Below are 25,959 nucleotides of genomic sequence, written 5' to 3'. Positions count from 1 at the left end.
ATCTGATTCTTTACCACCTTAGGGAGTGGGGAGGAGAGGGAGGGAGGGATAGAATTTGGAACTCAAAACTTTAAATAAATAAAAATGTTTATTAAAATAAAAAAAAACAGTAGTACCATAAATGCTGAAGTTTAGGATGAGGTAAGGCTAGTGAGGAAAGCTAGGAGATCAACAACAAAAAAAGCTTTTTAAAGCTATATTGAGAGATAGAAGGAATATAGAAAGAAACCATGTTAATGGATCACAGAAGATAGATTTCTCAGTTCTTATTTTGATCCGCTTCCCCTCTACCTTCTCATCAGAAGACCTTGCTTTGTATTTCACTAAAAAAATTGAGGTCATCTATCAGGAGTTCTTTCTCCTCCCTAATTCCATACTCACATCACTTCATCTTATCACCCATTCTCTTCTTTGCTACAATCTCAGGGATGAAAGAGCCCTTATAACTCCATCCCATCTCCTTCAGCAGTTTGTCCCTTCAGTCATTTTGTCTCTATCCTTAATTTTCAATCTTCTTCTACTTCCTCCTTCCCTGTCACCGTCAAATATGCTCATATCTCCTCCTTCAGCTCTCTTCCCTTTAATAGCCAAATTCCTAGAAAGAGCTGCCTACTGGTTGCCCTTAATTTCTCACTTGTTTCTGAGCACCTTTCAGGCTAGCTTCCAGACAGAAATTGCTCTCTTTAAGGACAACAGTTATCACTCTGTTGTTGGAACTGATTGAAAGGTTAGACCTTAAGATTAGTCATTAATTGTTTGATATTGACTTAGAATGAGCTGTCATCTAGAGTGCCCAAGTGATCTGAGCTTAGCCTAGTTCTATCATTTTTATCAATGACTTTGATTTTAAAGGCATAGATAACATAGATAATTACAGATGATACAAAGTTGGGAGAGACAGCTAAAATATTGGACAGAGTTGGAATCAAGAAGTTGTTGATTAGCTAGACCATTAGGCTAAACTGAATAAAATGTAAATGAATAAAAAATTAACATAAAGTCTTATATATGGGTTCAGAAAATCAGCCTCACAGTTACAGGATGGGAGGGATTGGGCAGGCGTAAGTAGACACCAGTTGGTCTGAAAAAGAGTGGATTGTTTTAGTGAACTGCAAGTGTAATATGAATCTACAGTCTGTTTTGACTGTCAGAGAAATGACTGCACATTTAATATGGATTAAGATAGGCATAGAATATAGAACTAGAGAGACAATAATCCTGTTGTACTCTGCCCTGATTAGACCATATCTGGAGTGTTGTATTTATTCTCTGTGTTAGAATTTTGGAAAGGACATTGTTAATCTAATGAGTGACCAGGGGAGGGCAGTTAGGATGGTATAAGGTCTCAAAGTCATGCCATGTAAGAATTGGTTGAAGGAAATAGTTATATTCCCCTGAAAGATGTGAAGGCATGATAGCTGTCTTCAGGCATTTCAGGGAGTGTCAAGTGGAAGAAAGAGTCACCTTCTGCTTGGGTTTAGAAAGCAGAATTAGGAATAATGGGTAACATTTCAAAGAGCCAAATTTAGGTTTGAGGTAAGTAAAAACTTTCTAAGAAGGTGGGCTCTCTGAAAGTGGAATGGGCAGCCGCCCGCGGTAGTAGATTTTCAGTCACTAGAGCTATTCAAACAGAAGTAGAGGGGGTTCGCGTGGAGGTACAGGTTAGACAAGATGGCCCCTTGAGGTCACTTCCAACTCTGGGCCTTTCCGCCTGATACATGAATCCCTTCAATAGGATGCCTGAGAACTAGTCATCCAGCTTTTGTTTGACCTTTTTCAGTGATGTTGAACTCAGTATTTCACTATTGCAGGCCATTTCATTTTTGGACAAATCTAATTTTTTAGAATATTATTTCATATGTTGAGCTAAATTCTTTCTCCCTTTAATTTTTGTCATTTTCTCTCTGTTCTGGCCCTAAATACTGTATAGAACAACTCTAATGACTCTCCACCATGATAATCCTTCACACTTTTGAAGATAGCAGTAAGGTCCCTGTTTTTCTAGTAATCATAGGCCATTATTTCAAGTTCCTTCACCTTTCCCATTAGCTCTCTGGACAATTTTTAGCATGTCATTGTTCTTAATATATGATACATGGATTTTTTAATATAGTGTTCTAGTTCTGTACAAGGTCTTCATATGATTTAGGAACTTATGATTTTGTCATTTCATAGGCATTTATCAAAGTATAATTATTGGAATAGTGTGTGTGTGTAGGGGGGGAGGTGAGATATATGATATAGTATTTAGGGAGAGTTCAGGGTAACAGTTTTTTCCCTGGTTTTATTTCCAGTATTTAAGGTAACACTTAGTATTTGGACATTGTGAATAGGGATATTTTAATGTTGCACATAAAATATAGAACACCAGTGAAGTTTTACTCTATATTTATATGTATACAATGTATGAAAAATATCAATGCTTGAGGGGAGTGTATTGGGTTTTTGCCATAAATGATAACTTTTATTTGTTTGAATTTTGTTTGACTTATTTTCTGTCTTATCCCAAGACCGTTACTTATATTCAGACATGGAACATTTTATGCCAGGCACAAATGAGTTTTCTCTAATCTTTCAGAGCCTGGGCCATCATCTCTTGGGAGTATGCTCATGCCAGTTCAGGAAACTGAATGGGAAGAGCTCATTCGGACTGGCGAGATGACCCCTTTTGGCACACAGATCCCTCAGAATCAAGAGAAAAAACCTAGAAAATTAATGCTTAATGAAGCATCAGGCTTTGAAAAATATTTGGCAGATCAGGCACAATTATCATTTGAAAGGAAGAAACTGTGCATACAGAAAAAAAAGAAGAAAATTCAGACTTCAGTTGACTCAAATGTGGTTCCAACTTCAGATAAAAAAGAAAAGAACAGGACCAGTGGGAAGCAGCTAAAAACAGATAAACGTTTGAAAAAACATATTAAGAAACTCCAAAGGAGGGCTGTTCAGTTTCAGGGTAAAGTAGGATTTCTAAAGGAAAAGAAGCCAAAGTATGATGAAGGAGATGAAAGTGAAGATTCAGAGTATATCCCTGATGATGAACTTCTCTACACTGAAGAGGAGGAGGAGGAGGAGGAGGAAATGGCGCTCCGTGCTACAAATAGACGTGATCATAAGCTGGAGTTGTCATCTAAGCACAGGAAGCAGCAGAATAAAATTCCAACAGAGCAAGTTGATGATGACTATCTTCCCAGTTCTGGAGAAGAAGAACCCATAGGAAGAAATGGCAAAATCAAGAGATGCCGAGATGATGGAGATGAAGATTATTATAAACAGCGGTTAAGGTTAGTCATTAAGTTGGGCTAGAAGGAGTCATTTAGGGGCTAAAAGATGTTGTATAGTCAATTTTTGCCTTAATAATAACAGTAATGACCGCTGACATTTTAATAGCATTTTAAAGTTTGTAGAGTGCTCTATATACATTATTTGAGCCTCACAACAACACTCTGGAGTAGTTTTTTACAGCTATTATTTGCTCCATTTTACAGATGAAGAAACAGCCTGAGTGAAGTTGTGTTTTGTCCATTGCTATGGAAGTTAATATCAGAGGCAGGATTTTTGAATTCTGATCTTTCTGACTTCAACTAACACTCTACCTATTACATCACACTCCCTCATAATACAAATTGTTTCTTTTTGTATTGCTCTTTTTGAAAATGGAGTGCTTCAAGGTTATGAAAAATTAAGAGCTCTGGATATTACTTAACCTAATAATATTATCTACTGTAGTAGAGTACTGGTTTTGTAATTAGAAGATCTGGAGTTGTGTCCTGGATACTGGTTATTTACCAGCTACATAATTATGAGCAAGTTGTTTAATATCTGTGCCCTAACTTCCTCATCTGTAAAATGGGAGTCATAATACTTGCATTCCTTTCCTCTCAAATTGTTGGAGTTTTATTATGTATATTATTACTTGGAAGTTAGACTTCAGGCAACATCAGTTTTCCTGAACACATCTTAGAAGTAGGATGTATAAAAAAGTGTCTGAGCCTCTGATTTAGTTGTTAGAGGAGTAGCATACTAAAACATCTCCACTTTATTTTGGTGGACTTTTGTGGGGTGGACTGTTCTGATAGAATGACATTTGACAGTGTGACAACAAGGAAGGAGAAAGCAAAATGACTATTACATTTGATCATTGGGTCACAGACTTGGGTGGGACTTAAAGGGTGTCTAGAGAGCGTTTTGTTGGTCTCTTCATTTCCCAGTCGAGAAAAGTGGTGGTAAGGACAAGAACCTTGAGTTACTAAGAAAAAAGTTTAGCTATGTTCCACATCCTCGGCTTAAGAAAGCAGAGAAACATAGTCATTTTGGAAAAAAATTTATAAAAAAATGGATAAAATACTGATTGTGGCACTTAAAGACGAAGGTTTCTGGTATCTGAGAAATTCACTTTATGTAGAGTCTCTCATGTTCCCACAACTCCAAGTAAGTGAGTAATTGCTAGGGTTTAATTTTAAAGATGTTACCTATTGAATTATAAAGAACTGTTAGTTACAGAAATATATTTAGAAAATATAGAAGGGAAGTATTGAATTTCTTTTTCCTTATGGTTTTCATTTTTTCTTTGAGAAAAAACTTTCTTTAATATCAAAGTAATTTCATTAGTGTGTATAGATATGGTTAAACAGAACTTTGGCATACTTATTCAGTACTTTAAAGTTATATGAAATCAGTGTTGCAAATAAACATTTGTTCAGGCAAGGAAAATTAACTCACTGCGTTTACCTTACCCTTTCATTGGCCTGGCTAACTGATGATGATGGTTGTGGTGGTGGTGATAACCTAAATTTTATGTGAATAATAGCTTAAGTTTTATGTGGTACTTTATTGTTTAGAAGTTCTGCTTATTAGTTTTGATATTCCTGATCTGTCATCTAGAGAGGTTAAAGACCTGTGTCAGATTTAAATATTTACTAATACTTTAAAATAGGTACAGTATAATTTTTTTCAGTTATTTCAAAATGACCACTAAAATAACTTGGGATACGAGCTTTGGAGCTTACCTTTTCTTCCTCTGTCTTTTCCTTCTTACTTCCAGTCTTTTTGCTTATACCTTTGAACTTTTTACCACTGAGACCCTGCTGTATCAATAGTCCTCTATCTCATTCTACTTTAGTCTCTCCCCAGCTACTGGACTATGGAAAGAGCATTCAAATATCTACTATATACAAAGCACCATGTATAGTATATAGTACATCCTATATAAATCAATCAGTAAACATTTATTATGCACCTACTACATGCCAGGCACTGTGCTAAGCACTGGGAATACAAAAAGAAGCAAATACAGTCCCTGCTCTCAAGAAGCTTGCTATCTAATGAGAGAGACAACTTGCAAACAGATATCTACAAAGCAAGTTATTTACAGGATAAATAGGAAGTAATTAACAGAGGGAAGGCACTGAAACCAAGAGAGAATGGGGATGGCTTCCTTTAGAAGATTGGGTTTTAGTTGGGTCAGTAGTTGGAGCAGAGGAGGGAAAAGTGTTTCACGTATGGGGGAAAGCCAAAGAAAATGCCTGGAGTAGAGAGATGGAGAGTCTGGTTTGTGGAACAATCAGGAGGCCAGTGTTACTGGATTGAAGAGTACATGTTAGGGAGGAAGGTTTAAGAAGCCTGGAAAGGTAGGAGGGGGTTAGCTTATAACGAATTTTGAATGCCAAACAGCATTTTGTATTTGCTCCTGGAAGGCAATAGGAAGCCGCTGAAATTTATGGAGTCATGGAGGTGACATGATTGGATCTGTACTTTAGGAAAATCACTTTAGTGGCTCATTGGAGGAGGGATTGGAGTAGGGAGAGCCTTGAAGCAGGCCGACCCCCCCCCACCCCCCCCAGCATATTACTGCAATAGTCCAAGTGTGAGGTGATGAGGGCCTATACCAGTGGTGGCAGTGTCAGGAGAGAAGGGAGCATATTTGAGAGATGTCACAAAGGTGAAATCCACAGGCTTCGAGAAGAGATTGGATGTGGGGATGAGAGGGTATGGATGACTGTTAGGTTGTGAGCCTGAGGGACTGGGAGGATGGTGTTGTCCTCTACAAAAATAGGGAAGTTAGGCAAATTGGGAAGGTTTAAGGGGAGAGATAATGAGTTCTATTTTGGACATACTGAGTTTAAGATGTCTGAAAAGCAGTTGGAGATTCAAGACTGGAGTTAAGTAGAGATTAGGGCAGGAAGGCTAGAGTAGAGAATCATCAGCATAGAGGGGGTATCACCCAGTGAAGCAGTATAGAAGGAGATGAAAAGAAGGCCCAAGACAGAACCCTGAGGAACACTTAACTACAGTTAGTGGGGCTTTGACTGAAGCCAGGGAAACAGTGGAGTGTTGACTCCTTTGTCTATATTGGTGTGGCTTCTACCTGTGAGGGCATTCGGTGGTGCTAGAAGACTGTGTAGATTCTGATTTTGCAGATAGCATGGTGGGCAGCTCATGGGACGGAGGATGGAGTAGATGTTGCATCTTCATATGGAAGCCACAGCTTGGAGGGCTATGTGGCCTCTCATTCCAGAGAGGGCCGGTGGATAGACCTGGAACCTTTGTGAGCCATGCTGGGGTTTGCCACAGAGGTGTCTTTTGGTGGTTGTCATTACCCATCTCCCTGGACCAGTATTTTTCTCCCAACTAAACAGTTGAAACCTTGGCTTTACTGTTCTCTGCTCAAGCTATTATTCCATTTTCTCTTTCTCTTCACCGTCAGTTTTCTATTAAAAGTAGTTTTTACTTACTGCTTTCTCTTCTTTTCAACCACTCAGTCCTCAGCTTTTTGCAATATGGTTTCTTTTAACTAGGTCACTAGTGATTTCCTTATCACCAATACTAATGACCTATTTGTTTTCATTCTCTTTGTCCTTTGAGGAATTTGACTCTACTTCTTGATTGCCTCAATTCCCTTGGCTTCTGTGACACTACTCTCATGATTCTTATTCTGTTCCTCTGATCACTCTTTTTCTCTTTCTTTTGGTGGTTCCTCATTTTCTTTCCATGCTTGGGTGTAGCCTAAGATTTTGTCCTTAATTTCTTCCCCCCCCCCAATACTTTTCCTTTTATCTACTCCTATGGCTTCAGTTATTACCTCTATGCAGATAACTTCCAAATCTGTATTTCTACCTCCCTCCCTCCCTCCCTCTCTTTCTCTCTCCCTCTCCTCCTCGCCCCCCTCCCATATTTGACTCCTCTCTACCACTGTATCACCATGATTCGGGCTGTTACCTTTTCTCACCCGGATTTTCCTAATTTTTTTTCTCTAGTCTGTCTTCTTTCCAGTCTTTCATTCATACTAGTGTCTGAGAAATCTTCCCAAGAAATCTTCCTGGTATCTTTTTCCTATTCCAAAACCTTCAGTGACTTCCATAGCCTGCTAAGGCACAATGGTAGAGGGCTGGACTTCGAGTTAGGAAGGCCAGAGATTGAATCCTGCCCCAGACGCTTATTAGCAGCTGTGTGTCCTAGAGTAAGCCTCTTAACCTTTCTCAGCCTCAGTTTTCTCTTCTAATGGGAACAGTAGCAGTACCTACTTCCCAGAGTGGTTGTGAAGATCAAATGAGTTAAACATACAAACCTTAAAGCACGACGTAAATGTTTACACAATAAAATATAAACTTCCCTTTCATTCAGGGTTATTCATAATCTGGTTTCAGTATAATTTATACTATTCCTCTCCATGTTCTGTTTGTTCCACTCCTTCTAGTCATGTACTCTGTCATCTCCAAGCCTTGGTTCATGCCATACCCCTTGCCTGTGATGACTCCCTTTCCTGCTTTGTTGTCCTTATCTGTTGGCATTCCTCCCTTCAAGGGCCCTTTTTCTTCGTGAAGCCTTCTGTGATACCAGCCTCCTCTTCTCAGTTGATTCCTTCTATTTTCACTTTTTATGCAGTCCTTTGATTGGACCTCTCCTTTGCACTTATTTCCCCTCTAATCAGAGTTATTTATGTTTCTTTAGTTCCCCAATTACTTCAGAGTGTAAAACAATCCCTTTTCAAGTAGTAGCAGTTTTATAAGTTATTGGGTGTGTGTGTGTGTGTGTGTGTGTGTGTGTGTGTGCGTGCGTGCGTGCGTGCGTGCGTGCGTGCGTGCGTGCGCACAGGGCAGTGAGGGTTAAGTGACTTGCCCAGGGTCACACAGCTAGTATCAAGTGTCTGCGGCTGGATTTGAACTCAGGTCCTTCTGAATCCAAGGCCAGTCCTTTATCCACTGCGCCACCTAGCTGCCCCCATAAATTATTGTTCAATGCATATTGAATTGAGTTATAGACTTTGGAGAGAGCAGTTACCTTTTTTACAAACCTTCTTTTGTGTCAAAAGGAAGGATCTGAAAATTTTAAAGCATGTGACATAAAAAAGGCCCATCCTGTACCAGTAAGCCCTTCTAATAGAAGCATTTGTGGTTGAGTTATGGAATGTCACTAAGATATGAATAAGCAATGAAAACATTTGTGGAGATTTTTAGTAAAGAAAAAATAATGGTCTTAATGAAAACCTGTGTTCCTTATTAAATTAATTTTTAAAGAATAGATCATTATTTTGATTAATTCATGATTAAACTTCACTGTTTCAAGGATCTGTGATTTCACCTGTGTGGGTATTAAAATATTTTTGGCATCTTAGAACCTGATAGAGCTTGTGCCTTATTGCTGTTTTTCATAGCCTTTGATAACCCAGAATCACCTCCATTCTGTAATGAGGCAGCAGAGTAGGTCTTCTGTGAAGAAAACTTTTTTTTTTTGTGGGGCAATTGGGGTTAAGTGACTTGCTCAGGGTCACACAGCTAGTAAGTGTTAAGTGTCTGAGGCCGGATCTGAACTCAGGTCCTCCTGACTCCAGAACTGTACCACCTAACTTTATCCACTGTGCCACCTAGCTGCCCCCCCCTTTTTTTTTAATGAATTTTATTATCATTTTGCCTATTTCATCTATTTTTTTTGTTTTTTGGTGAGGCAATTGGGGTTAAGTGACTTGCCTAGGGTCACACAACTAGTAATTGTTAAGTGTCTGAGGCCGGATTTGAATTCAGGTCTTCCTGAATCCAGGGCCAGTGCTCTCTCCACTGTACCACCTAACTGCCCCAAGAAAACTTTTTAATATGCTTGCTTAAATTCAACGAAATAGATTTTGTTCATAATGTTAAAATTGTAAAACAAAACTATCATAGCCATATCCGAGACAGATTTTTTTGTTAAAGTTACAATAATATCTTAAATGCATTTCAGAAATGCCAGTAACTCTAATTGCCACCAAACCATTCCTTGTCTTAAAATTTCACAACTATGATTATTATGGCTATTAAACTGCAGCTGTCCATAGTGGAATGTTTACACTAACACCCCTAGACACCTTTCGATTTGGGAGATGCAATAAGAAAATAAAATATTCAGAATTGAGAAGTGTATTAAGAACATTTTAGAAATATAATTTGCTTTTATTTATGCTTTGTTCCATGTAGTTTTTCAGCTTTTTATGTAGCTAGCTGGTTGAAATTATAGCAGTATTCCCTTTGGTGAGAAAAAAGACCTTTAGGATTACTTAACTTAGCAATGGTTTGGTGATAAATGATCAGTATAAAGCCACACATTTTGAAATGCAGAAAATGAGTTTTTTCATAAATGTTAAACTTTAGAAATATATGTCCAAAAAAGCCCATTTCATCAAGCTGGGGGAAGTATTCTTTTAGCCCTGCACTGTAAACTCTAAGGATTGAAAGTGTGCGGTTCTTAAATATATTTTCACCGTAGAATGTTCTTTTTCTGAGAAGGACCAAGTCTTTTTTTTATAGGCTGTTTCTAACTTCATGTCTTTATTTCTGCCTTAAACTTGGTAGGCCATCGCTATAAATGTGGCAAGTGATCAGTCTTATCCTACATGCCTCCAAAACTTAAGATTCATCTAAGACACATTTTTGGTGTCTACTATTGTTTTTGGTTTGTTTGCTTTTTTGCGGGGCAATGAGGGTTAAGTGACTTGCCCAGGGTCACAAAGCTCGTAAGTATCCTCCTGAATCCAGTATTCTATCCACTGAGCCACCTAGCCAGGTGTCTACTATTGTTAAACTTATTTCCCCACATACATTTATTATAATCAGCTGCTTTACATCTATAGCATCTCTCCAAGGCTTAGATCTCCCCTTCCCTCTCTGCCCTCTCATCTCATCCTATTTCTGGGACCATATTATTTCATAACTTTCCCAAATGTATGACACAATGACTTCTTTGTACTGAATTTCATACCTTCCTCTTGTAATTTGAAGTTCAAGAATTATCTTCTCCAGGAATCTTTTCTTGATATAGCCACCCATTGCCAGAACTATTCCAATAAGTTTTTATTTTAAATTTTTGTCCAGACTTCTTGTTTCAGGGGTCTGTGAAACTCCATGTGTGGAAATGGCTTTCATCATGAATATCTGCAACTCACCTGAAACTTATAGATGTAAAGTATTACCTGAGGTACTGAGTGGTTAGGTAACTTGACCATGTTCACAGCTTTATGTGTTGGTGCAGAACTTCAGGTCTGGCTTTCTTGACTTAACTCATATACCATGTTACTTATTTTTATAGGCAGTTATTTATGTCTGACTTGTTTTCGTTAGGGGAAGACTATTTTTTGAGTCATTATTTTGTGCTAACAGTCCCATTGTTAATGTTTTGCACCCTTTGATAAAAGATGCTAGACATGGCTTTTTCTTAAAATATTGATATGCAATAAGAAAATAGAGGTATAAGAATTTTATATTAGACCTCTAGGAACATGATCCTAGGTACCAAATAAAATCTTAACAAAATACACATGTTTGGTATTTGAGGTAATATGTGACCATTGGGAATAGTTTAATAAAATATAATTTATCATAACAATGATATAAAATCAAGGCTGCTTAGTGGATTTGAAGATCAGATATTCCATATGCATGTTATTTCCTTTTATATGTGAAGAAAAAATAAAGTTTTCTTCATTTTCATTATTACCTTAGATATGCTGTTTTTGTTCATTCCTCATTTGATATACAAGGTCATATTGATTCATATTCATTTTCATCTTGACTTCATGAATGTATGTGTTAGGGAGTAGCTTTTAGGGGTCCTGGGAAAACTAAGGTGAAGTCCTTGACATCAGAATTTAGATTTGGACATGTATTCATATAAATCCCAAACTTAAAAAGTTAAATGTTGAGATCAATTGTATTTTCCTCAAATATTGATCTTTTTGATGAGAGAAATAAATTGCTTATCCTGAGAGGTGCATTAATTTCTTGCGTTTTCTGAAAATTCTGCCTTGTTGCTACTCTGTGATTCATCAGCTGATGAGGGAAACATTTTCCCCTTTTTAATCTGTTTTGGACTAATGTTGCTATTTTGACATGGGTATAGGGTTTGAATAAGAACACTAGGTCTCCACCTGAGTCTCTCGCATTTATTCTTTAGTCCTGTACATTATTCTGGAGTCTCCTCACCGAACAGAGTCTACCATAAATCCTGGGGATGGATTTATGGAACTGAAACTTTGTGTGTGTGTGTTTATTTTAAAAAACAAAACAAAAACAAAGGAGCACTTCTCCTGTAAAGGTTGGTGATTTGCAGTAGCAACCTTGAAGTCACTATTAGTAGCTTCTGCCGTACTAAAGGGCTTGTGGTTGCGACAATGGGACCTTCATGGTTTCTGAACAAAACTTCAAGATGTCTAAATTGCCCTGACAACTGGGAGTGCTTATTTTCTGCCATCTCTCCCCTCTCCCCTCTGCTCCTCCTTCACTAAGTTATCAGTGTTCTTCAGGCAAGAGGAATTGGTAACTATTCCCTAGATTATAGGGCTCAAAGAGCATGGGTTCGTTTTCTCTCCTGGGTAGGGTTATGGTCGTTATTTTTAGTTCAGATTAAACATAAATCCTCAAACCTCAAATGATGTTTGACTTTTATTTCTGTATTCACTTTTCAGTGCAGCCTTTTAAATATGGGTTACCTGCTTGCTTTTCTTTTCTGATTATAATATACTGTGGTATATACATTCATGTAACCCTTGCCTCTCAAAGTGTCTGGTTTATGTAGACGGGGGCTTCTTAAACTTTTTCTGCTCACGACCCCTTTTCACCCAAGAAATTTTTACATGACCCTGGATATACAGGTATATAAAATTAGTATACATAACCTTTTGCCTTTGCCAAATTTTTTGTGACCCTCACATTCAGTTATGCTTCCCCATATGGGGTCATGATACACAGTTTAAGAAGTTTTGATGTAAAGTTTGCATATCAAAATTGCCTTAATCCTTTTAACATTAAATATATACATATCGCAGAGGATATATGGGTAGAGAATCAACTGAATGATGCATATAGAGCAGAAATTTCTTTTTTTTAGCAAAAGTTTCTTGAGAAAGTATGATGAATGTGTTCTTTAAAAAGTTTTTGTAATTAACAGAAAATATTTTTCTCTTCTATTTTCCCTCATTGGGAATAAAAGAAAACTCTTGTAACAAAAATGAATAGTAAAGCATAACAAATGTTCTTATTGATGCTGCCCCCCCCCCCAAAAAAAAGTTTTGTTTCTAGACTGGGTCTCCTTACCTCTACTAGACTAGAAGTTAAGTGCCCATTATGCTGACCCACTTGCTTATCAACACTGACCTCTTCTGTTTCTGATCTGGACTAGTTTGCCCTCTCCTCCCCATCTTAGGCAGTCTGTTGTGCCCCCCACTTCTGGGGGCTCGCCATATTCATGCCAAACTTAAGGTGGGACATCCAGGCAGTTTTAGCTCTATTGGTTTTAGAGGATGGTATTAACCTAATCTTTCAGGCTCTCCCATATCAAACTTTGACTGCGTGGTATTGTTTAGCTTCAGATGGACTTCCCGGCTTTGGTGTACATACCCCTGTCCTGGGTTATATTTTGTGGTGATTGTGGAAGCCGGGAGTGGGGGGATGAAATGATACCTATGGGTCAGAAGAAAAAGGAATTGTAGCTTTTAAGAACAAATTATCTTTTTCAGACCCTGAGATGCTGGGCAAAGTGCAGTTTCCAGGTGTAATCACAAGGTGGTGCAGTGGCTCAGCACATAGCTGCTCAGCATTCATGAGAGGAAAACAGAGGTGGGGTAGGGAGGGAGGGAGAGATTGGTTGATTGATTGATTTTTGAGAAGTCAGCTGATCCAGTGCTAGAGCATAGAATTTGATTAACATGGTATGGAGATCTGTGTAGGATCTAGGACACTATTGATCATAGAATATTTTTCTTGATTTCACAATCTGTCGTCTATCTTCTTGTATATATTTGAGTTGGCGAGTACTGACAAGTGCTACATTCAGTAATTATTTCTTGATTGCTTACTACCAGTAAACTGTAATCACGGTGTTTTGTTGTCCACAAAACTGTGTTAAGTCATTGATAACTTTGTTCTAATAGTCAGAGGTGGGGGAAACTCTTAATGGCCTGGTGGGACTAGTGATTGGGTGTGAGTTATCATGGAATCATTTCCACTGGTCGGACCAACCTTTGTCTCTGATCAGAGCCTGAGTTCGGGTTGAGACAAAGCTTGGAACCAGAAGTATTTACATGCAAGACCACTTTGTGTGGAGTCTTTTCCCCAGACTCTGAGGCTCTTTGGGTAGCACGCTGCAGGCATCTTAGATTTAGAGCTGGCAGGGACCTTGGAGATCATTTAGCCTCTTTCCTCCTTTTACAGGAGCTGAAATGACTTCTCTAAGGTCACACAGCTCTGTCTCTATTTAGTGTCCTGGCCCTGAGAAAAACCTCTGGCTGTTCAGTGGCTGTTCTGACTTTCATATTTGTGCCTGTGTGTGTATAGCCTAATCAAGACTGAACCACTGCAGGAGGACTGCCAGGACTTCTTTAGGGGTCTGCATAGGGGTAGGAGGTTGTAGCATCCTGGTGTGGAGTATCAGTATCAGAGCTGTTTCCTACCCCCCAAGTCAACGATTTCTTTGACTTTAGATGTACATAGATATACATACATACACACATATGTCTGTGTGATGATGCTAGGTACTGAGTGACAATTACCTTATGAGAAGCACAAATGAAGTTCAGTAGTAGTACAGAGGATCTGTCACTTCTGTGTGGGTTGATGCGAGTATCTCTGAGGAGATAACATTTGGGTTTGAATCTTAGAAGAAAGATAGGATTTCTGCAGACGAGAATGGGGAAATGGACTTTCTCAGCAGAGGGACTGGCATGAGCAAAAGCCTGAGAAAGTGCAATGAGTCTTCAGAGAACAATGACTAAATTTTGAAGGACTCATCATGAAAAATTCTGTTCACTCCCAGAGAGAACTGGTAAACTTTTTAAAGTGCAGATTAAAGCAGATTGTTGTTCACTTTATTTTTCTTACCTTTTGGGGGAGCAACACAGATGACTTTGCATGTATAACGGGTATCATATTGCTTGCCTTCTCAATGGGTGGGGAAGGGAGAAAATTTGGGACTCAAAAATCAAATAGACAAATTATTTTAAAGATCAAGGAGCAGTGCTTAAGTCAGTCCAGTTTGGCTGGAGTATAGGCTTCATGTGGGAAAATAGTGGGAGGTGGAATAGATGAGAACCTGTTTGTGGAGGACCTTGAATATCAGCTAAGGAATTTGGGTTTTATTCATTAGTGATGGGGAGCCAGTGAAGGGGTGTGTGTGTGTAAAAAGGGGTACTTGAGAGAGCGAGTCATACGATTTCACAGAGCTAGGTGATGTTAGAGAGGCAGGCAGGTCAGTTTGCAGTCTGTTGTAATGGTCATGGATGCACATGATTGGGACCATAGTGGCCAAGTGTGCATGAAAGGAATCCTGATCATCAATTTCCAATTAATGGTCCCCGACCCTCAGCCCGAAGACCTCCATGGTGACCCACACCGCTTTTGGATGGTTCTGATCAGTGTGGAGTTTGTCTTGCCATCAACCCTGAATTGGTGCTTGGCCATTGCTCCTCCATGTGACGTCCCTTCAGATTCTCGCACACGGTTATCATAGTCCAGAAATAAGGTTCGAGAGAGCCCTGAATTATGGTGACAAGGGTACGAAAGAACGGATTCAGAGATCATCAAAGGTCGACATAAAACTGAAAGTTTTTTCAAACAACAGGAAATCATAATTTAATAAATAATGAGCACTGGGGTAGTTAGGGGATGCAGTGGATAAGAGTGCTGGGCCTGGAGTCAGGGAGACTCATCTTTCTGAGTTCAAATCTGGCATCAGAAGCTTACTGCTATGTGAGCCTGGGTAAGTCACTTCATCCTGTTTGCCTCAGTTTCCTCGTGTGTAAAATGCAGTAGAAAAGGAAATGGCAAAACCACTCTAGAATCTGCCAAGAAAATTCCAAATGGGGTCACAGAGTCAGACATGACTGAAAGGACTCAAGAATAAGAAGCACTTGGTACCAGTTTATGACACCATTGTATCCAAGGCAGTTGTAAGGCTCAAATGAGAAAACGAATGTCAAATACTATGTAAATCTTAAAGTCCTATTTAAATGTCTATTATTAGGATTGTTATTGTTTGTTATCTTGCAGCCACCAGGCCTCCAGTCTGGTGATGACTTCATTCCCTGAGCCTTCTACTAATAGTCCTGAGCCTTAAGTAAGGTTTATATAGCAATACAGGGAGAAGTATGCTGGTGAATGTTTAGTAACAATGTTGGGGTGAGGAGGTGAGGAGGTGAGGAGGGAAATGCATGCACATGCTTTTAAGTTTAATCTGTATTATTAACACTTCCTTAAATCTAGACAATCAGTAACAATAAAGCCCTGATTTGAAGTGATTGCTGATTTTTGAAGTGTAAATACATATACTGAAAATTAAACAGTTTTGTTGGAGCTGGCTGTATCCATGGTATTTTTAAAAGCTTCTAATTGCCTTAATTAATCTTACTTTATTATGTCTATAATTCTGCATTGACAAAAGGAAGTTTAAATATGAACCCTACCAAGTTATTTTTTAACTCTAAGGAAAGTTCACAAAACCTTCAGTGATAGCTCCTTTATGTAATCTTCATTTTGCTTTTGGAAACTACCTCAGTCTATTTTTTGAGTTATCATGATTAATATTAATCACGAAGATGAATAACCTGCATTGCATAATCATAAGATTTTAATAAAATCTTTATAATGTTTATCTCTAGCAGTTTTCATATGATAATGAATGTAATAGGATAATGAAGAAACAGTATCCAATTTATATGAATTTAGGGGACTATATTTGCCTCAGTCAATCTGATTGTGTCTTTTTAAAATCAAAGACCCAACTTAATTTTGTAATTCCTGACTTCCTTACTCATTTTAAAACAAATTGATCTTTAGAAACTTGGATATAGCAAATTTTCTAAGACCATATTTAGCCAGAAAGATAAAAACAAATTTAAAAGGTGGTACTTTTCTGTGTGACCAGTTTCTGTTAAAATTCATTTTTGTCCAAAGAAATTCTACTACTAATAACATTTTTGTGCTTTTAGGGAATTGTATTTTAAAGGTAGGAGGGGAAAAAAGAGTCAGATATTCCCTTAAGGACATTTTCTTAGAGAGGAGGTTGACTGTTCTTTTAAATGACAAAGCTAAGACACAAATGAAGACTGATTCTGGTTCACTGGATGAACACACCTTTCATTCTAAGCTCAAGTGCATAATTGTCTGCATCAGTCTTAATTTACTATGTAAGGTCTATGCTACTAACTGTGTGTATTTCATCTGCTAGTATGTACCAATTAAACCCACCCAGATAGACCATAAAAAGGCAGATAAGAAAAATAAAACACTGAGTATCTCAATTTAGTAAATTAGAATCATCTTTAAGGGATTCTTAGCTGTCTGAAATAGAAAACATATTACACCACAGAAATTCAAACTATATTAAATACCCAGCTTGGTGCCTGAATATATTTTTTAAAAATCAAATTGTACTCATTACTGTGCTTCTCGTTGTAGGATTTCTTTCTTGGGTATTGCAATAAGTGGAAAATGAGCTTGCTATCTTAATATAATACTGTATTAAGAATGATTTAACTGCATGATGTATAGCTTTTTTTCACAACCAATGCAGATTTAAACTGCTCTTGGGTCAGTGATCCTTAACAACATAAAAGTAAAGCTATATAGTAGTAAGGTCATCAAATAGCATATTATATGAACTCATTGTTATTTTGAATACTATACATTCATTTTTAATTGATGTATTATTTAAATATATTACTCAGTATTTTTGCACTTTGATATATAGGAAAGCAGATAATTTTTCTTTGGGTTGTTATAAGAAATTATGTGTGTATCTTCTTAATGAGTACATAGATAGTAAGCCCTTACTATGCTTTATGTGCCAGATACTGTGCTAAGAGTTGGGGATGCAGATAACAAGTAAGGCAGATAGTATCTGCCCTCAAAGAGCTTACATTCTAATGGATGAACATATTGTATAAAGGGGAGCTGGAAAGGGGGCTGGCATAGAGATGATTGGGAAGAGGCATGGACTACTGGTTCCAAGTAATACCAAGGTAAAGGCTTACCTATGAGAACCTTGGATCCCAGGAATGAAGTCCCAGGATCTGATGGAGGTAGGGAGAAAGATTCTAAAACTTAACTGTTTTTCTGAAAATATTTACATTTCTGGTGAAGGGTAAGTTGCAGACAAATATTTAAAGTTGACAAAATCTAATTTGAGATTTTCAAATACTGTATTTTACAGAGTTGGTATGCTTTGGCAATGAAAAGAGGTAGTTATCTTTTAAGCAGTAAGAAAGGGGGTGCTTTGGGAATTTTAAAATGTGAAAAATACTTTAAAATTAATATTTGGTAAAACTGTTTATTGAGTCTAAAACTTAAATTTGACAAATTCCCATACTTGGCATTGATCAAAATCATGTTACTCTTACTTGAAGAGTTCCAAACAATTTTGAGAACAGAAGTACCTCTGGTGTAGTGGCAAGAGTACTGGATGGGCTTCAGAGAACTTCAGTTCAGATCTTTGCTTTGCTACTTAGTAATTGTTTGGCTGATTTTTTTTCTTTTTAAAAACATTCTTTGTAATGTAGGGAGGGTGTCTCTCTGGGATGAGGGAAAGGCATAGCAGGAAATTAGCTATGTTAACAAAATTAATAAAAATTTATTTAAAAAGAAAAATAATGTAAATTAAAATCTTTATTATCTTTCTGGGATATTCTTGATGGAAACTAATTTTTTGATTGAATCTTTCTTACTTGGCATATGTTTGAAGATGTTGCCAATCATATTTATTTTAATTTTTCATTTAAAACCTTTGAAACTTTTCAGAATAGGGTGGAAGAGGAGGTGGAACAAGCATTTATTTATCACGTACTATGTGCTAGAAGCATAGGATTTTATAAATATTATTTCATTTGATAGCGTTTAATTTGTAAGTATAAAGCCTCTTTCTCTCTCTCTTTTTTTTTTGGTGAGGCAATTGGGGTTAAGTGACTTGCCTATGGTCACACAGCTAGTAAGTATAAAGTGTCTTGAGGCCGCATTTGAACTCAGGCCGTCCTGAATCCAAGGCTCTATCCACTGTGCCACCTAGCTGCCCCGTAAAGCATCTCTCTTGATTAAGACATAGTGACTTATACTAAAAATGGATAAATGGAAATCACTTGACTTCTTTGGGCCTCACTTTCCTCTTCTGTATGATGAGAGGATTGAACTAGATGTACTCTGAAGTTCTTTTCACTAATAAACCTATGATCCCATGATCTTTAAGATGCTTGAACAGTGTGTTTTTTTTTTTTAAGTGAGGCAATTGGGGTTAAGTGACTTGCCCAGGGTCACACAGCTAGTAAGTGTTAAGTGTCTGAGGCCAGATTTGAACCCAGGTACTCCTGACTCCAGGGCTGGTGCTCTATCCACTGTGCCACCTAGCTGCCCCGAACAGTGTGTTTTTATGAAAATCCTGATCAGTTAAAATGATCAGATATTTGGAAAAATAACTGTATTTGTCAAGTAAATGTCAGATCATTATTATTAGTGGTAGGAATAATGAAATGGCCTTTTCATTTATCAATATCCATTTATCTGTTCTCAAATAAGGTGAATTTTCTTCATAGTCTGATTAAGGTTCATTGTTTTTAGTATTAAAGAATCTACATATTAATATATTATCAGTAGTTGAGGGAGCAATTAACAATTATTGTTACTGCTTTCATATATACACATAATAAAAGGAGCTATACTTCTTTCCACGGGAGACTAAAGTTTGATTACTTACTCTTTAGCTTTTGTCACATATAAAGTAAGATTAGACATTGGTTTCTTACGTAAATAATTGTCCAGGTTGCCATTTACTTTATGAATTAAAAGCTGCTAAGAGCTTTACTGTTCCCATGCATTTTTGGATTTTAAATGCTAGTATGAAAAAGTAGAATTATTTTCCTCTAAACTTGAAAGATAATATAAATTGAAAATAAAGTAGAATTACAAAGAACAAGCTTAGCTCTGAAGAAAAGACATAGAAAATATGAGAAAACACTTCATCCCACTCCATTGCAGAGGTGGGGGATGGGTACACAGATGTGGAACCTTGCATATATTTTCAGATTTTTTTTTTGGATGCTTTTTTTCTACTTAAAAAATTCCTTATTGCATATGATGACTACCTGGGACAGGAGACACTGGGCTGTTTTTCAAAATGGGGAAGAAAGCAGTCTGCACATTTTAGCATAGTAGCATGACTTTGATGACAAAAGTCTGTAGTGGGTCATTAAAGAGTTGTTTAGTTAATGTGTAAAAGAAGAGGTGGTGATTACATACAGCCAGAATGAATTAATCAAGAACAAGTTTTTTAAAATTGGAGAGGGGGGAGGGTGAAGAGGAAGAAAAAATAAGTAAGGGGTAATGGTGAATTTAGTATATATTTAAAAGGAAAAGAAACTTTATATCATGAAGATGTGTGGTTTTATGTTCAATCCTTTTTTATATTCCACTTTGTATATGGAAATGTATTCTTTGGTGGTTAGATACATAATTTTAAAAAGCTAAAAGAACTGGTTATGATAGATTTAACCTTATTTCCTTTTTTTTTTTTTTTTTTTTTTTTTTGCACAGGGTTATTAAACCAGAAGGCAGATAGGTAGCTCAGTAGATAGTGTTGAGCCTGGAGTCAGGAAGACCTGGTTTCACATCCAGCCTCAGATATATACTAGCTGTGTGACCCTGGTCAAATCATTTAACCTCCGTTTGCCTTAATTTGCTTTAGAGGGAAATGGCAAACCACTCCAGTTTCTTTGCCAAGAAAAACCATATGGACAGTATTGGTATTCATAGGGTCATGAAGAGTTGGACATTACTGAACAATAACAATTAGACCAGCAGATAGGGGAGTGCTTTAGTTTACTAGATTTTAACAAAGTAGTTAATAACTTATTCTGTTCTTGTGTGAAAGAGGAAGAGAAAAAGACTCTATGATCATATAGTTAAATAGATCAATCCAGAACTGGAGGAGTGGTTAGACTTAGGAGTCTGTTGACTTAAAGAAGTTCGATATTAGCACAGATGACTGAAAGCTAATAAACTGGATGACAGAGTCAGGAGCCCAAAAGATCTTGACAAGGTAATGTTCTGGTGAGGCAGTTGGGGTTAAGTGACTTGCCTAGGGTCACACAGCTAGTAAGTATTAAGTGTTTGAGGCAGGATTTGAACTCAGGTCCTCCTGACTCCAGGGCTGGTGCTCTATCCACTGGACCACCTAGCTGCCCCAAGAACTTGACATTTCTAAGAAAAGACACCGCCCAGATTTAAAGTGTCCAAGGATCTTTTAACACTCCTATTGGGAGTAATGCAGAAGGGGAATTTAAATGAAAACCAGGGCTTGGTTATTGGTCTTAAACCTTGTGCTCAGAGAGGTTACAACCATATATCGCTTCTAATTCTTTGGCAGTCAGATGAAAAAGCCTGGGTAACTAAAGCTGTTTTCAGAGACTGGGTTTCAAGTTATTTTAGCCCAGCTGTTGAAAAATATTGTGAAGACAACATCATTGCTTTTAAAGCTTTAATGATTTTAGATGATGTCCCAGACCATCCAGTTATGCTTGGTTTACTGTGGTGTGATATGAGCATGTAAATTGTGGATAAAGCTCTCTGCTATTGCCAGTGTGCATTTGAAGATTTAAAGAAAGGAAAGACAGTTTAGTCTATGTTGCTAAAATATTTTAAACAACAATAATGATGTTTTTGTCATCCCTTCTTTTTAGGCTTATCTTTTGGTGCAGTACTTAGTAATTTAAATTTTTAAAAATTGTGCTTTCTATAAATACTTTATGACTTTCTAACAACTACAATCTTAACTTACCTATGTTTTAATAAAGTTTTTGTTAATGTAGCTTATCCTTTTGTGTGGGAAAGAGGGATAGAAGTCAAATCCAAGATTGTATAGTTAGATAAATTGATCCAGAACTGGGGGTGGGGATAGATTAAGAGTAATCTTGGGGCAGCTAGGTGACGCAGTGGATAGAGCACTGGCCCTGGATTCAGGAGGACCTGAGTTCAGATCTGGCCTTGGACACTTGACACTTACTAGCTGTGTGACCCTGGGCAAGTCACTTAACCCCAATTGCCCCTCACCAAAAATAAAAGAGTAATCTTATCTTTTCCTGTTATATTATGCAAGTAAGCAGATAAGGACTTAGTTTTAAATTTTTTCATTGCATATTTCCATTTGGTTGGAATGACCATATTTTACATATAACTGTAACTTCTAGTGCAAAATCAAATAATATGAGTACTCCTCGGGATTTATTGTTTGCACTAATGATGGCTTCTTGGTATGTGCACACAAAGCAGGTCAAAGGTGATGTGACTGATGGCTAGCCTTCTTGCTGATACCTTTTTAGATTTAGCTAGAGTGGTCATTATGGCATGAGAAGCCTTTCTGGCTTGGTTGAACCTGTCAGAACTTGCTCTGCACTAGGATTGCCTTTGAGAACACATAGTTATCTATATAATGCAATTATTGTTGAAGGTAGGACTTTAGTTGAGTTTGAATATTGTTGGTGAGGCTGTGAACAGATACGACCTTTTTGGAAAACAATTTGGTATTGTGAGAGAAAAATTATTAAATTGCTCGTTCTCTGACCCAGTGATACTATTAAAAGCATAATCCCTAAGGTTGGTCAAAAAAACAGAGGGAAGAGGATTCTAGCCAAGATGGCTCCTATTGGAAGACAGATTGTCCAGTTTCCATATATCTGCTCCAGCAAAACTCTGAAGTCTAGACCAGTAGCACTTTTTGAAAATTAAGTTTCCCTTAAAAAAAAAAAAAAGCCTTAATCAAACTTTTCTTTGTAATTGGGAAGGTATGGTTTGTAGATGGGTTGTTCTTTTGCAGTTGGTCCTTTTCTGCATGAGATCCTTAATGTAAAATGGCACACGGCTTGTACAGGCTTGTTTGTTTTTTGAAACAACAGGCAAGATGGAATATATAGCAAAAGGTCGACTAGAAGTGAAATGGGTTAATAAACAGTCAATGTACATTTTATAAATGCTCTCTAGAGTGTTTGTACATGATGTTGCGACCACTACTGTTATTTCTTTGCTTTCTTTGTTTCCTTTTCCTCCTCTTGCTATGCTTATGTAACTTTGAGCATGTACCAAATAGTGGAAAACTGGCTTCAAAATAAAGCAGCTAGCTTTTACTCCAGCCCATTTAACTATCTGCACTGACAAGTCTCGACACAGTACAACTGCAACTTGAACTGTTTATGCCATATGTTTACTTCTTTGGTGTTAGTATTTTGTCCCTTGGTCAGAGTTGTTTGTGATGAACTATTTTTCTGAAACTAGTCAGGGGCCTAGTAACTTGCTTCAAGTGTCTTGGGGAAAGTAGGGAATGTTCATGTCAAATTTTCCATCTTGATCAGTATTTTAATTTTATTGCTAAGTTTCCTTGTAGAAGGATGCCAATAGATTTGGAGGGTGGGCTGAATATGATAGTAGTCTGTGTAGTTAGAAAAGCTGCCAGTGAACAACATGCCTCCTTCATTTTATTTGGTTGCAGCTGTGACTATTATATGATTTTTTTTACATGGGGATGGGAAGGTTTTTTAGAAGTTTTTTCACCCCAATTTAAACAAAACATAACTGAGCCTCCTTAAGTTACTGATTCTTTATATTAGCTGCCCTGTCGTTTCTTGTGTAAAGTAACTTAATTGAGACATTTCCTAATTCCATTTCCACTTTTTTGGCCACTAGACAATCTGGATTCTGATTCTGGCTTTGGTATCAGCTCCCTCAGTGCATGTAGACAACTTATTGAACCACCCTGTGCCTGTTTCCTCTAATATAAAGATGCTTATACAGTTATGCATAATTCTACAGTGATTTTATATGTGTAGAAACTTGTTACTGCAGGATTTTTAAATTAAGGTAATGATCTAGTTTGCATTACCCAGAGACCAAGGAATCTTTACTGATACAGTGATGTTTTGGTTTAATTCATAATTTATGGAATGGTGCTTTATGAATGAAGGAATGAATGAATAAAGCATTTATTAAGTGCTTACTATGTTCAAAGCACTGTGCTAAAAGCTGAGATGTAAGAAAAGCAAGACAGCCCCAGCTGTCAAGGAGCTCACATTCAAATGAGAGAGACAGCCCATGCATGGAAGGCTTTAGCTGCAAGTTGAATGCAAAAGTCCAGTGGTCCTTAGAGTATAGTGGCAAAGCAGATGGTAATGCTTCTTATTTAATGTCATTTCCATTGATAAAGTCATACCAATTTCTGACATTCAGCCATTTAACAGTGCTGACGACTGTGGTGATGAGAACTTTCTTTTCTGGGTCTAGAGTAGATACGGCTGTAGCACTTGCAAGAGCACTTTGTTGCTAGGCTGCATCTTGCTTCCCTGAATGGTAGCTGAGGACCCTGTGCTTGTAAGTATTGGAATTCCCAAGACTCTTGGGTTAAGGGTCTTAGGCTGTCTGAATAGGGAATCTAAGAGCCACATAGGAATTAAGGAGAAAAAACATAAATATAAGGTCCCTTACTACAGTTTTATTAGCATAGCAAGAAAGGTGTGGTAGCTGAGCTATGGGCCAGTGGTTCTGAGGAGTTTATCAGTTTTATTGTTTGATTATTTCTTGTGAATAAGCTTATAAAGAAGTTGATGCTATGTGAGGAGGTATAAAGAACAGGTATGGACTTAGTTACCAGGTATTGTGGCTTTGGGATTCGGGGGTTCCTCAGTATCTTTCACTTTGCATATTTAGGTGTATTTTCCCTCTGTTGTGTATATTTTCCTCAGGGCAGCCTTGTATGTCAGGTCATGCTGCTTAGCTGTCCAAGATATGAGACTCAGAAAACAATTGGAGGACATGATTATGGTGAATCTTTGTTTTTAATGTTTTGTTGATGGTTTTCTCCCCTATATATTACTGTCACTTCTCCCCCAAATAGATCTGTCCATTGTAGCAAAAACAGGTAAAACAGACATGTTGACCTTGTCTGACACTGTATGTGGCATTCTTACCCATCATCTTTTAACTTTCTACTGAGAGAAGAGAATTTCATTAGTCCTCTGTAATCAATATTGGTCATGACATTAATTTGAATTATAAGGTCATCTAGTGATATTTTCATTTATTTTTATGGTCATTGTATCCTTTTGATTCTACTTTTCTGTCTGCATCAGTTCATATAAGTTTACTCCAGTTTCTTTGAGTTCATTGTTTCTTGTCGTATAATAATTTTTCTTTATATTAACTTACAACAAAAAGTATCTTTAAGACCAATATTGTAGTGAAGAAATTAATGGTACATTTTGAAGACATATTTAAAAATTGCATTTTGTCCAGCATTTTTATATTAGAAATGGAAAGCCACTTAGAAAAGTTATTGTAATAAAAATGTTAGCATTATATTTTCTTCTTTCTATGTTTGTTAAATTGTGGAATCTTGGAATTAAATGGGACCTTTACTTCTCAAATCCAATTAGTTATATCCTGTAAATTTTACTTTCTCATATACATCCTATCCTTTATATTTTCACTATCACCACTTTGGTACATGTTATCATTGCCATTCATTTGCACTATTGCAATAACTTCCTAAATGATTTTCTGGTTTCTCTTTTCAGAACTCCAGTCTTCCTACTATTGTAAGAATAATCTTTATTATGAATAGATAATGGCCATTTTATTTCCTTAAAAAACAAACAAAAAACAAATGGTGCCCTTTTGCTTAGCATGTAAAATTCATTTTCCTTTCCTTGGCATTTATACCTCTCCATAATTGGGTGTCATTCCATCTTTGTAGAATTAGCCTACATTTCTTGCCTCTTCCCTCTGTGCTTTAGTCCAAATTGGACTATTCTCTGCTCCTCAAATATGTCCTATGCTAAAGTCTAATCGAAATGTTATCACTATCAAGCATTTTTTGATTCCTTGTTTGGTAATAACCTTCCTCCTTAGATATCGTGTAACATTTTATTTTATACCTTTCTAATGCAGTTATCATGTAATATTGTTTATTGTGGTTATCTAAGATTCTGTCTAGACTATAAATTCCATGAAGGTAAGGATGGTTCCTTACATAAACTTCATGTTTCCTTGTGCTCTGTACTTAATAAATAAGTTTTAGTATCTGTTCTAGATACTGTAGTATGCACTGGCTGAATTTCAGACCTGGCTTTGGCACCCCAACTGATCATCTTGGACAGAACATTTAACTTGGTTGGGCAGTTGTTTCCTTGTTTCTAAAATGAAGGAATTCTAGATAATATGGAATGTCCCCTTGTACCCTACATTTTGAAACTTCTTCCATATGGACAGCAATCAGTTTATCATCATGCTTTAGGTATTATTGTTCAGTTGCTAATTTACCCAGCAGTGCTATCATCTAGCCCTACTCATTTGTCCACAAGGTTAACATGAATGACCATCAAGTATTTTTGCTTAAGTTACAGTGTAGTGTAACTGTGGCATTCCCTGATCTACCAACCTAATAATATTATATCATCAAAAAGGAAATAAGTTG

At 37.1% G+C, this 25,959-nt stretch overlaps 1 protein-coding gene across 1 annotated transcript in view; it reads left to right on the top strand.

Annotated features, from left to right (window-relative positions):
* The window catches only part of ERCC6 (ERCC excision repair 6, chromatin remodeling factor), a 106,136-nt gene that overhangs the window by 22,040 nt on the left and 58,137 nt on the right, over positions 1-25,959 (top strand). Inside the window, 1 exon segment of the mRNA XM_043988972.1 lies at positions 2,579-3,284. Within this exon segment, the coding sequence (XP_043844907.1) occupies positions 2,579-3,284 (706 nt within the window).

Source organism: Dromiciops gliroides, chromosome 2, assembly GCF_019393635.1.
Source record: "Dromiciops gliroides isolate mDroGli1 chromosome 2, mDroGli1.pri, whole genome shotgun sequence".
In the NCBI taxonomy this organism is placed as follows: Eukaryota; Metazoa; Chordata; class Mammalia; order Microbiotheria; family Microbiotheriidae; genus Dromiciops; species Dromiciops gliroides.
This window is presented reverse-complemented; position numbering and strand designations above follow the sequence as displayed.